General features: G+C 36.5%; 1 protein-coding gene across 1 annotated transcript in view; it reads right to left on the minus strand.

Annotated features, from left to right (window-relative positions):
- The window catches only part of WDR70 (WD repeat domain 70), a gene marked incomplete at its 5' end in the record, with an annotated part of 54,970 nt that overhangs the window by 12,291 nt on the left and 30,241 nt on the right, over positions 1-12,438 (minus strand). The window contains one exon of the mRNA XM_010024352.1: positions 963-1,063. Coding sequence (XP_010022654.1) covers positions 963-1,063 — 101 coding nt within the window. The remainder of the gene's footprint in view (positions 1-962; positions 1,064-12,438) is intronic.

A 12,438-nucleotide genomic window follows, 5' to 3' on the forward strand; every position in this document is an offset into this window, starting at 1 on the left:
CAACTCTCTTGTTCTCTAAACTGACAAAGACCAGAAAAATAAAACACGTCCAACAATCTTGTAAACCAGAGTTTACCTTCACCTCCAAGCGTCCTGTTCACAGTAAGCATCTGGAAACTGTGAACTGTACACAGTATGTCTTTGGATGCCAGTGAAACAAAGATGAGTGCATATAGGAGCAGAACATTATACTCATGCCACTCAATATCGATGAAGTGCACATTTCCCCCCTGCTGAAAGGAAGCAAGTATGCCCAAGTTCACCAGCCAATCCACATAGTAAAAGTAAATTAATTGTAATAGAAGTATTTATAGACTAGTAAGGCCCTCTTCTTTTCATTCCAGGCTGAGAAGTCACGTCTGATGAATCACTACCACCTTTCCATTAGATGTACAGGCAAAATCCACACGTGATAGGTGCAGGTGGGGGAGAAGACTCACAAAAAGACAGGAATGTGCTTGGTTTGCACCCTCTCAAATCAGTTCTTCCAGTATTACTTCACAGACACCGAAGCTTAAGCTAATGCTTTTAAAAAAAGATTTTTACTTCAGGAGAAAAAACAAAAACAAAACCACCACCTCATCAAAAATATGACTAAATAAAATAAATTTCCTTTCAATAACACCACATCAGCAACCTCCAAGAGATTGTATGAAATGCTGGTTATTTTTACAGCAGATTTCATGCAACAGAAAAATGAAAGTGTATGTAAATTCAGGTAGAACAGCCAGCATACTGGATCAGGAAAAGCTCGAAGCAAATGTGCTGCTTTTCGGAAACAAACTGGTTTCTTGTTTTTTATTTCTTTCTGCTCTTACTAAATAAGTAAAACTGAAAAGCTCTGCAAAGCAAATGCTACTAAACTCATTTTTCTCATTTCTTAGTATAACCAAAGAACCACAGAATCAGGCTGAATTTAACAATAAAAATAATGTTCTTAATCATTAATTATGATTACATACCTCTGACTTTTGACAGGATCATAGTAGACTTTGGCCAAACCATTTCCTGTACCAACCATGATCTGGTTCAGCTTAGGATGCCAAAGGCAGCGCACAACACTCTGAAATAAAACAACATATTGATAGTTAGTTTGTCATTGATCTAGACCTTAGAATTAATATTCATATTGTCAAATAGTGGATCAAAGTCACACCATGGCAGGAACATGCTTAAGCACAGAAATGAATATATGAATACTGAATGAATAGAAGTTCCTCTCCAGAACAATATAAAAGAAGTGACAACACAAGGATGTGGCAGAGAAGGAAGTACAAATTGGAGGCAGTGTGACAACCAATGTTTTCCATAGACTAACTGCTCCAGGGACTTCGTGAGCATAATGAAAATGAAAGTTAAAGGGGTATTTGAATAATGAGAACAAGGAGAACAATCAAGTGCTTCAGATACAGCAATACAGGCCTTCATGATTTTTCCATTTTTATTTTTAATTCCCAGTTCTTCCACCCTGTTCTTTAATTTATATGTTTTTCACTTCTTCTCACACAGTGCTGACCTTTCACTTGCTGACTACAGAAATGGAAGAGCAGCTGATTTTCACTCTTAGTTCTTTCTTCCCCACAACACCCAGAAGAACTTGGTAATTGAAGCTAATGTCTCATAGCTCTGTCACACTTCTGGTCAGCAAGAAACTAATTTTCAGACATTAGGAGTATTGTTCTTTTATACACAGAGTGGGGTTCTCCACGTGACTTTGAATCTCCATGTGATTACTGTATTCAGTCTGATTCAGTAGGCCAGCACAGGAACTCTGTAAGAGTCGAGCTTCTGACTCAAGAGCACCAAGGAAGTGGGGAGGAAAGGCAATACATCTCAACACAAACACAAAACCTGTATGCACCTCTGACTAACCAGGGGAAGAAAAGTGTCTGGTTTTGAGAGACAGTAACTCTTTACAGGGATACTGTCTAAGACTGAAGACTGGTCTTAACAGTGTCTGTGCTTCTTATGTAATAAGAAACACTCGTAAACGAGTTATCAGGATGCATCATTCTGTTAGTGTCTCACTGAAAAATGCTCATTTTTAGCCCTGTATTTCCCCTAAGCTTACTACTTCTGTCTTCTCAAAAGACAAGAATAGACTCTTCTAAAAGCGAATTAATAATTCAATATTCAACCACTATCGCACATCTATCTATATATTTTTATTTTTAACATAATAGAGCACATGAAATTCACAAAATGGGAACCACTAATGTCTTCAGAGAAATACAACAAAGCTAAAATATAATTATGAGTGTAATATAGCCCTATGACTTCAGAGATAACAACCATCTAATCTGAAAAAGTGTGGTTACATATCAGCTGCAGTGACTCCCAAATCACTTCCCATTTCATGTTCCATACTATTTCTGCTTTGGTTCAGACCCCAAATTTTTGAATGTTATGAGACATATAGCATTAAAAATATTAAAAAAATTCTGAAGCTCATTCAGCCAACATGAATCAGAGCTTCATTTTACTACAAGATGACGGATGACTCTCTTCTGAGCTGTTTTTCTGCTTTGTGTTCCAGAAGCCTGAATGAATTGAGTTTACATGAATCAACTGACCATTCTTTACAAGGTTCCTCTGTAAAACTTTCTCCTTCTACATGGACATACATACAGTATTATATATTTCCGTGTGCTTACAGGTACAAATAAACCTGAGATAACTAAAGGACAACAATCTTTTTACAGGTACAAAGTAGAATTCTGATAATGCATTATTGCATGATCCCTGCCACAAGCAACCAACATAATCAATAGAGCGTTGCTAATAAGTTGTTTGATTTAAATAAGACATTCTTACATACTGTTACTGAATGCTCAAAATGCTACAGTAACTCTAAACCACACAAAGCTAATAAGCGTTAAAGGTCAGAGGTGGGTGGCCTTTTCTTTTATTAATATTTATTTCATGTGTTTCACCAGACTTTTTAAACTTCGTAGTTAATGTGGTTCTCCACTTTCTACTGTCAAGTAAATGTATTTTATAGCATGGTACTGGATACCAGCCAACAAAAACAAAGCCTAAGACACTGTGGCTCAGCACTGTTGGGGATTGCTACGTTTCCAACTTGTCAAACACGCACCGCACGCTTAAACCTACCCATGGCACATGCTCCAGAGCTGGCAAAAGAAACTGCCATTAAACACAGACCTATAAATCTTCTCAAACTGTAAAATGTCCCCAAAATATAACTTGTTAAAAACTAAATAAACACAAGCTCTGAACATGGAAGTAATTTTACTAATCTACTGGCATATAAACTACTTTATGAGAAATAGTAAAAACTACTTACACAGATTTTCAGATTATGTTAGAAATGGACAATACTTTAAAAAGCCCAAAATACCTAACTCCTAAACTATATCCTGAATTTTTTCCCCAATTATATAACCCTAAAGAAGTAAAAATTTTAAATATCTATACAACAAAGCGATCACTGGGAACTAGGTCTTAAGATTGGGAGCGAGGGAAAAGCGGGATTCTTTATGATACAAAAATAGTTATTTCATAAAGAGCATTTATCCTTTCATGCCTCTAATCTCTAAACTGTTCAGTTGAAATAACTCAGGTAGACATCTTTATCACCGGAAATGCTAGACATCAAATTCCAGCTCAAAGAAGGTCCTACCTCCCAGCTGTCCAGGCAAGCAAGTGTGTTAAGAGCAGGAGAAGTGTCTTCCTGGCTTGGCCTACCTATGTACATAGGTAGATACCCACCTACTGGTCCTTAATTGTATGCAATTACATAACAACTGTAGCTGGAAGAGAGCTCTGAAGATCATCTAATTCAAGCCCCCATGCTCCAAGCATGGCCAACTGCTACAGATAGCTCTGGACATTGTTAAGTTTGGTTCCGAATATTTCCAAGGATGAAGACTCTACAGCCTCTCTGGGCAACTTGTTTCAAAGTTCAACCACCTCCATCACAGAAATTAACAAACCTCAAACCATTTTCTTACATTTAAGTGGACTTTCCTGTAATTAGTATTGCGCCTATTGCTTCCTGTTCTGTTATTGGGCACCACTGGGCTTTGCTTTACATGCTTCACTCTTCTGTCCCTCTTCCCCCATAAGCCTCCTCTTCTCCACACTAAGCAATCCTAGCCCTCCCAGTCTTTCCTTCTATGCCAGATCCCCTAAACCTTTAATCCCCTTTGCAGTCCTTCACTGGACTCACTCTAATATGTTCATCTCTCTTTTGTACTGGGAGATCAGAATTGGATCCAGTGCTACAGGTAAGTCTTGCTAGGGCTGTGCAAAGAGGAATAATGGTCTCCCTCAACCTGCTGACAATACTCTTTTGCCTGATGTAAATGCCCTTGGGCTTTTTACTGCTACTTTGTATTTCTCTGAGATGGAAAAGGAATTTGCCATTCCACAATCACTTTTTAAGAATATCTTGTTTCACTTTAAGATTGTGCCCTACAATGGAACCCACACAAATGAGGTGGTACTGAAGTTTATTAAGGTTATTTTAAAGACATAGTTTTTGCAATCTGGATGAAAATGTTGATCTTCTTTCACAACTGCCTAATAAAGTAAGAACATATTACTGATTGTTCTTGAAACTAGACATATCTTTTCTAAAGTTGCTATAGTATGGGTTAAAATAGAAAATATGAATTGTCTGAACTATACATAATTTTTATTTTTAAACTAAGCACTATACATACTTCAAACTCCCAGCTCTTTTAAAATAAACTCCAGATTCATAAAGTTTTAGCTATAGTAACTTAGAAGTTTAATAATATGTGGAAATCTTAAACCATAAAACTCAATAGCAAGATGGCAGGCAAAAGTGATGGTATTGCTACTCCCTTGTGTGCTATTCCACCTGCATTTTGTCCGAGACATGCAGTCCCAGCTCATGTGAAATTCTGGGGTGATTCGTAAATAGTCTCACATCCCTACTAGTCTGTTCTCACCTCTGTGTTTCCCTTTGTATCATATAAAGTGAGCTGTTGCTGCAGATAAACAATAAACTGCACCAGATAATTTTTCTGTTAGGTTATTCTTTGTCTGGCTTAGCTCACTAGGTGACTACACACATGGCTTTGCTGATACTATGCACATTAATAGTGTTTTGATGGGATTTAACAGCAGTGCCTCTAAATGAGAAACTGAAGCCTGAAACATAATTTTATGTTACACAGAATGGGACATTTATTCTGGCCTAGAAATATACCCCTGTGTTTAGCAGGCAAAGTGAAGAATAACCAAAGCAGATTTCTCAGCAAGCAAAAGCTAATTATCGCAACTGAAACTGTCCAGAGCACTTGGGTAACTCCCCAACAGGAGTAAACAGTACAGAGAGGGTATTTTACAAGGTCAGCAAGAAAAGATTAAAATGATTTGTGGCATAGGAATGGAAAATTTACCCCTAAGATGTCAAGGATTGAAAGAATTCTCCTGGATCTTTGCTTATAAAGATGCTTCAAGACTGCAGCAGCAAACACAAAATACAGTTCCCTGGTCAATGCTTCAGGTAAAAGCATTCAGTTTTTCAGGATGGATGGAGTGGATCCAGGATGGGAAAAAGTGTCTCAGGGCGTCAGTACAGGTTGGAAGCACAAGGAGTAGGAAAAGTTAATAAATTCTAGTAAGATCAACTAGAAAGGGTTAGATGTTTCACACTGGGAATAGTGACTGGAAGAGATTACGGGGGTTGTAAGAAGTTTCAGAGGGATGCACTATTAACAAAAATCCAAAGCAAACACAGCAAGCTTGCTTGGTTCCTACATATTACATAGATCTTAATTCTTAGGCCTAAAATATTTTTCTCCCACATTCAAGAGCCTAAGCAGTCACTTAAACTCACTAGTATCTTCTGAATCTACTAAAATGTAAGGCTGCCCCTTATATGGCAAAATCAGGAGAGTGTATATAAAGAATGTCTCTCAAAAGTATTTTTCACCTCTATCCTCTTTCACTCTGCTGCTGAAGACCTAGGGAAAATTAAGATTTTCCTCTACTGTTGTCTTCCTGTATTCCTAACATTTTACATGTCTGTGAGCTGAAGCTGTATAAAGTACTGACTTCTTAATTTTTGCATTTCAGTTGAAACTTGGACTGACACCCAACAAAATGGAACTACCTTTATATGTACATAAACCCCAACGTAATAGCCTATCTTTTGTAGCTAGCAAAATTTTGTGAAACAGACATGTATGTGTGTATGCATACACTGATCTACCAGAACATGGATGTCAGAATTTGCTGCAAGACTGGCATGACATCAAGTTTCACCACTTAAAAAAAAAAAAAAAAAAAATTCCAAGAACTTCTGTATTTTTGACATAAATAGGCATACATTTCTGCAGCACTCAGGTCAATGGGGCTATGTTCTTTCCTTGCTACTGCAAAATGAAAAGTAAATTAGATGGGCCATATTTTACAATGATGTTTTAATTTCTTTTCCCTCCTTCAGGGGGTCTTACTGCTTTTCAATCAGGCAGTGTTTTCTTTGGAAACAACCCCTTCTCCCTAAAGACAGTTAAGTTTTAAGGTTCAATACCATGCATTTGTCTTCTAAAATGAACACTTCATGTTAAGTGTATTTTCAGATAATGCATGATAATGTACCAGGTTTTCCAAGTTCATTAGTAAAGCTCCTGCCATGCTTCGGTATCAGTTATGCACTGTTGGAATAAACCTTTGTGATTTGTCTTTCCCTCCACTTCATGTACAGCCTTTCACTCTTCCCTGATAATTCTCATACTCAGTATGCTTCTACATTTACTCCAAAATGCCAGAATTTATTATTCAGTTATCTGCAGCTATCAGACTTTTAGGCTAAGTTCACTAAATTAATGTCACTTCTATGACTATTAGCAAAAACTGTTTAAATAAAAGTACAGACAAACAACTCATAAATGGAGAAGATGCAACTATATACTTCCACACCTGCAGAAAACTATCCTATGAGGGTAGAAACCTCTACTGAATGATGCTAATGTACAGCTACTATTTGTACTATCTGTGTGGTAAGCATGCAACCAAAATCTCACTTGCAAACTGCAAAAAGCAGAAGTGATTTCCTTGCAAATTGCTGTTAGAAAAAAAAAAAACCAACCCAAATCACTAATTTCAGATAAGTATCAAAAATGGAAAGGGCATATACTAATCCTAGGCTTTCACACACCCCTAACTGTTCCATCAAGAGCTCCTGGGGTTTGGATCTTTTCTTCATATGATTTTTCCACTGATTTTTTTTTTTCTTTTTTAAAAAAAAGAAAGGGAAAAAAAAAAGTTAAAATTTAGATAAGGTTCTGTAATATTAAGGTGAAGTTGCTGATGCTTTGACAGTTATGTTTGGAATTAGGGTCCAAGTAACAGAGTACAGAGTACAGACTTCACTCTTGGCTAGCACAATCCCTTCATAGAGTGGCAGGCTCTTCAGTAAATTGTCTAAAGTTATAAATCCTTAAATCAATAGAAATGAGTGCAGAAGTAATCCACTGTCTCCTACTTTGCTATTAGCAAGGTCAGAGCACAGGACCTGAAACATCCTAGTGCATTACCAGGACAGAATAAACACCACTGGAGGGAAGTAAAGATATTAGGTGGAACTTACCTCACCAGACTTCAAATGTCTGTATGTCTAATCTTTAGAGGTCTACTCTTCAAATGCCTCCTTTCACCTCCCTTTATAGTTAACAGAGAGAAGTAAGAATTTTACAGTGGCCTTCATCTAACCTATTTTAGCTACCTATTTTAGGATGAGATAAAAATCACAGTCTGGATGTGTTTATTTTTCCCTGTTGATTAGAAAAGGGGCCTAGGGCAACTGGATCAGCAGTAGACATCTATATTTGGTCAGGTGAATCCCCATAGCCTACAATGGCCAAAATAACTATGTAAGAAAAACAAAAAACTAACAAGGATCTATATTACAGCAATTTGTGCCACATACATAAAACTCTCCAGTTAAAGGATAAAGGATCTTGGGAGCCAAATTAAATACTCCTAGTGCACAAAGAATACAGCAGATACAAACTCCTAAAACTGCCCAACAAATCTTTAGAATCGTAGCTTGAAAGATCAGGTTTAGCTCTGGACATGCTAAAAACCCAAATAGGGATAAATGAGAAACAGAGCCTATGCTGGCCCTTATTGCTTACCCCTTTGCTAACTTAAAGTCTAATAAATAATTCCTTCAGATTCTGTTTTGAAGCTATACAATAAGAAAGTGACAGCAAGACCTGCTGCTTTAAGAAAATATTTTTGGTTAAGAAAAGAAAAACTTAAACAAACCTCTCTTTCCTATGTGCAAGCTTTGCTTCAATGACCATGACGGTATGTGATGGGTTCTGTTTGAACAGCACTGCTCAGCTTTGCTGCATGTGGCTGTCCAGACAGACAGATAAGTGGCATGTCAGCAGGGAAGATAGCGAATGTGTAAAATGACATTCTGACCATGGTCATGAACTCGTTAAGGACAGGTCACCACAATAGTGGTGAAATGGGGCTTTTATGACTGAATAGAATATTTATCTTAACTGTAATATATACACATTCCAACATCGCTGGAAAAAGAAAGAAAGAAAAAAAAAAAAAGAAAAAGAAAGGTCTCTGCCAAATTCAGTGCAAATTTGAGTGCAATTTGTTGATTTAGCATTGTCTTTTCTCCTGTAAAATCCCTACATATTCATGGTGAAGAACTACTTGTGCAATGCATTATCTTTTAAACAACAGGAGCTTAGAACATAATTAAGGTTAAGGAAACCTAACTGTTTATTAGTTTGAGGGTTGTTTTTTTTTAAGAAACAGTAATTACCTTTCAAATTAACATTACTCATTACTTAAGCTTATAGTTACATTATATTACCTTTATATTTAAGAGGGGTAAACAATTTCAAGCTTGTGGTGGAGTGAGATATCAAATCTCAGTGTGCCTTCCAGCTTAACCTTCTATAGTTCTGGAACTTGCACAACATTAAGTGCATCTGACTTTAGTGACATATCTTCCCAGAAGAGAAGGGACAAAGTTATTCCAGAAAAAAACCCCACAATTAGTTCAAAGAACTTCTATGCCTTTAAATCAAACATTAAAATATTTAGATTCTAACAATGAGACAGCTTCTCACTACCATAAAATCTTTCAACAATTGTTCCCCATCCATGTTTGGCTACTGCCATTTTAAAACAACTGAAACTAGGAAAGATACTGAAGCAGTGGCTTTCAACCTTTTCCATTTTATAATGAACATGTGGAACCATTTAGAAACTTCATATACTTAAGACTACTGTACAGGGGATACAAATCTAGTTTTTGTACAAATCTTCAAGGACATATCTGAAGTGGCCCACAGTTTTCATGGATTGAAAACTTCCCTGCAACTGCTTATGGAATACATCCCAGCAAGAATGCATATACTACTTGTTAAGAGAGGAAAATGCCTCAGAATATACTAGAAATCTCATGATGCTGGGCTGCAGGAAAAGACCATAAGCATTCTAACCTAAAGGCAGCAGAGTGACACCTGCCTGTCTCAAAGATCTCAAAGCTTCAAAGGAAAACACTTCCTCCCTCTCATGCCCTCACGATCTGTATTGTAGCCAAATGTTTCAGCACATTTTCCCCCAAATGTACAGAGATATTTTCTCTACAGTTTTATGGAACTGGAACTTAAAGGAAAATTTTTTAAAAATTAAACCAAATCAGCAACTCAGTATTAAAATCTGAAGCTAATGGCAATTTTACCTGCAGAACCACCACTATTTCGACATAAAAATCAAGGTTCATTAATAATAATGGTTTACATGCAGAATGTAAAGTAAAATCAACCTATAAAGTTAGCATAGTAAGGAAAGGCTTTTACATAGGATAGGTCTCTCCTTCCTCTACAGTCACCTTAGTTTCTCTGCAAAAGATCTGCATGAAGGATCAGCTACATTAAGTATTTCCACCCCTCCAATAACAACAGAAGTTCTGCCTTAGGAATCATAGGAAAGTAATGCTACTTAGGCACAACATTAATTCCCACTGCACACTCTGTAATCTCTTTCTGCTGGTGACTTAAGAGGACAGTCATGATACAAAAGCCAACAACTTGGCTTGCCATGCTCCTCTATCTAGGATAGGCTGGTCTGCCTCCTGGACCCACCCACCAAGAGAAGAGGAGAATACACGTAGACTGGGTAATTCTTACATAACTGCTGTATTTTTTAAAAAGAAAACCCATACCCAAACAGATTTAGAACTATGCCATTTCCAAATGTCTGCCAAGCTGAACAACAAATGCCACCAGTAGTATTCTACCTTACTTCTTCTGAGCAAAAAATGGTTAATAAGCATTTTGATACTATGCATGCTATGTTAAAAAAAAAAAAAAAAAGAAAAAAAGGCTGTTCACACAACAAAAAATATACTACTTTTATATTAAAAATCTACTTTAAACCCCAACTGCAAGAATTTTCAGGTTTGAGATTCCCCTGGAGCTCTTCCAAGGAAAAGAGCCAAGTACAATAAATAAGGTGGGAGGTTAGGGAATATCTAGAATGCAGTGACCTGCTATCATTAGATTTAAAATGCTCACAGGAATACAGTAGTAGAGGAAACAACACTAATATTTTTCCCTTGTGAAACATGACTTGGAAAATGTGTAGAAACATTCAATAGAAAATGGACCAGAAATGGATAAAATTTACAATTTTTTATGTAGAAACAAGAAATATCCTAAAGACATTTTCAGAGGCCAATAAGTCAAAGCAATATTGAACATATGGACAGCAATGCTGTATCACGTTTCAAGGTACAGCTATAAACTATTCTTAGATGTGAATTGAGCCATTGAACCACACTTTTTTTTTTTTTGATGCATACAATAAACTGTTTTTGTTGTAATTGCAAGGTAGGGCATTTTCAAGCACCTGCTCTGTTAAAACTGCAGCCACACTTTCATCACAGTATATCACATAACTAAGGCAGACAACCTTCACACACACCCCTTGCTCCTCATTACAGTGAGGAAACCTGCACAGTTTATTTCTCTCGTATAACTCAAACCTCTAGTGACAGCTCCCCTAAAACAAAGTACATGCTTCTGCAGGATATGCAAAGGCAAGGACCACACCGTCTCTACATACATGAAAGCAGACAATAAAAACTGATAAGTTATCGCATTATAAAAGAAAACACATTCCCTGTGATGTGTAATTCACATTTTATACTGGATTACCTTTATTTTCTCTAATGAGCAGAAAAATTTTGGATCTTAAATATTGCATTTACTTCCTTATTGTTGAAAATAAATGGGAAAAAAAAAAGCATAATGATCTTTTCCAGAAGTTAAACAAATTTATTTTTCTTAAATTCAAAAGCTTTAAATCTTAGTGAAATGGGCCACAGTGGAAAAGCCCTTTATTATATTACTGCACCTTATAAATAGTAAATGATATCATTTGAGGTCAAGGAAAGAAATACTGCAACCCTATATCAACTGTGCATAAAGGATGCTGGAAGTTTCATATTCCTTATTCCTTCTTTCCTTTTCATTCTTTAACCTAAAAAGAAGCTTTATTTATAGCTTGTCTCAGAAGACCTTCTTGAAACATCCCTTAGAGGTATTTTCAGACATATTTAATAATTCAACTTTTACTTATATTTGAGAAACTAAGAAAATATTAAAGAATCCTCCTAATAGAAACAGTTTTCCCCAAAAAGCAACAAATCTATGTTGAGTATGTACAAAAATCTGCACGCTATTTTAAAAACTTGCACATCTTATTTTATAACGTATGCAATTTAAAAATGGTGCATTTTTAAATTATCACTTACATTTTAATTTTAAAATAGCAATTTCTGTAATTGTACTGTACAACTTTAGGGTTTTTTTACTTTTTCAGTGCCCACTTTTGCTTTGCAGTAATGGGTGTATTACTAGTCCTTTCCATATGGGAAAGATGACTGCTCTGCAGCTGCCAAAATCAATTGTGACTTAATAAGGATAACTACTGGGTGATCTGTTTGATCTAGCCAAACTAACCATAGACATGAGAGTGATTCAAGTGGCTATCCACAGCTATTTTCAATTAATTTGATATCGGGGAAAATGTTGTGCACCCAACTCCGTTTCCCACACACTGGGTATTTATAATTGGTTCTCATGAAGATTTTCTACTTGCATAACCAAAACGAGAATTGGGAATAAGCCCTCCTTGACTTGGATCTGACAATGAAATCTCCCTTTCATTCCAGAGAGTGGAGTTACAGACATCCCAAAAGATGAAACCTCATCCCAAAGCATCTACATGTCTTCCTTCTTCTCATACTACCTGGGAAAAAGAAAGGGAAATGGCCTCTGAGTTTCTGTGTGCACACATTATATGTATCCCCCTATTCTGGCAGTTGTATTTTCTGATGTCTGTTTAAGTCCCCTCATCCACCTACCAGAGTGAAGAAACATTCTGTATGCAATTAAA

This window comes from Nestor notabilis, unplaced genomic scaffold, assembly GCF_000696875.1.
Source record: "Nestor notabilis isolate BGI_N333 unplaced genomic scaffold, ASM69687v1 scaffold3951, whole genome shotgun sequence".
Lineage (NCBI taxonomy): Eukaryota > Metazoa > Chordata > Aves > Psittaciformes > Psittacidae > Nestor > Nestor notabilis.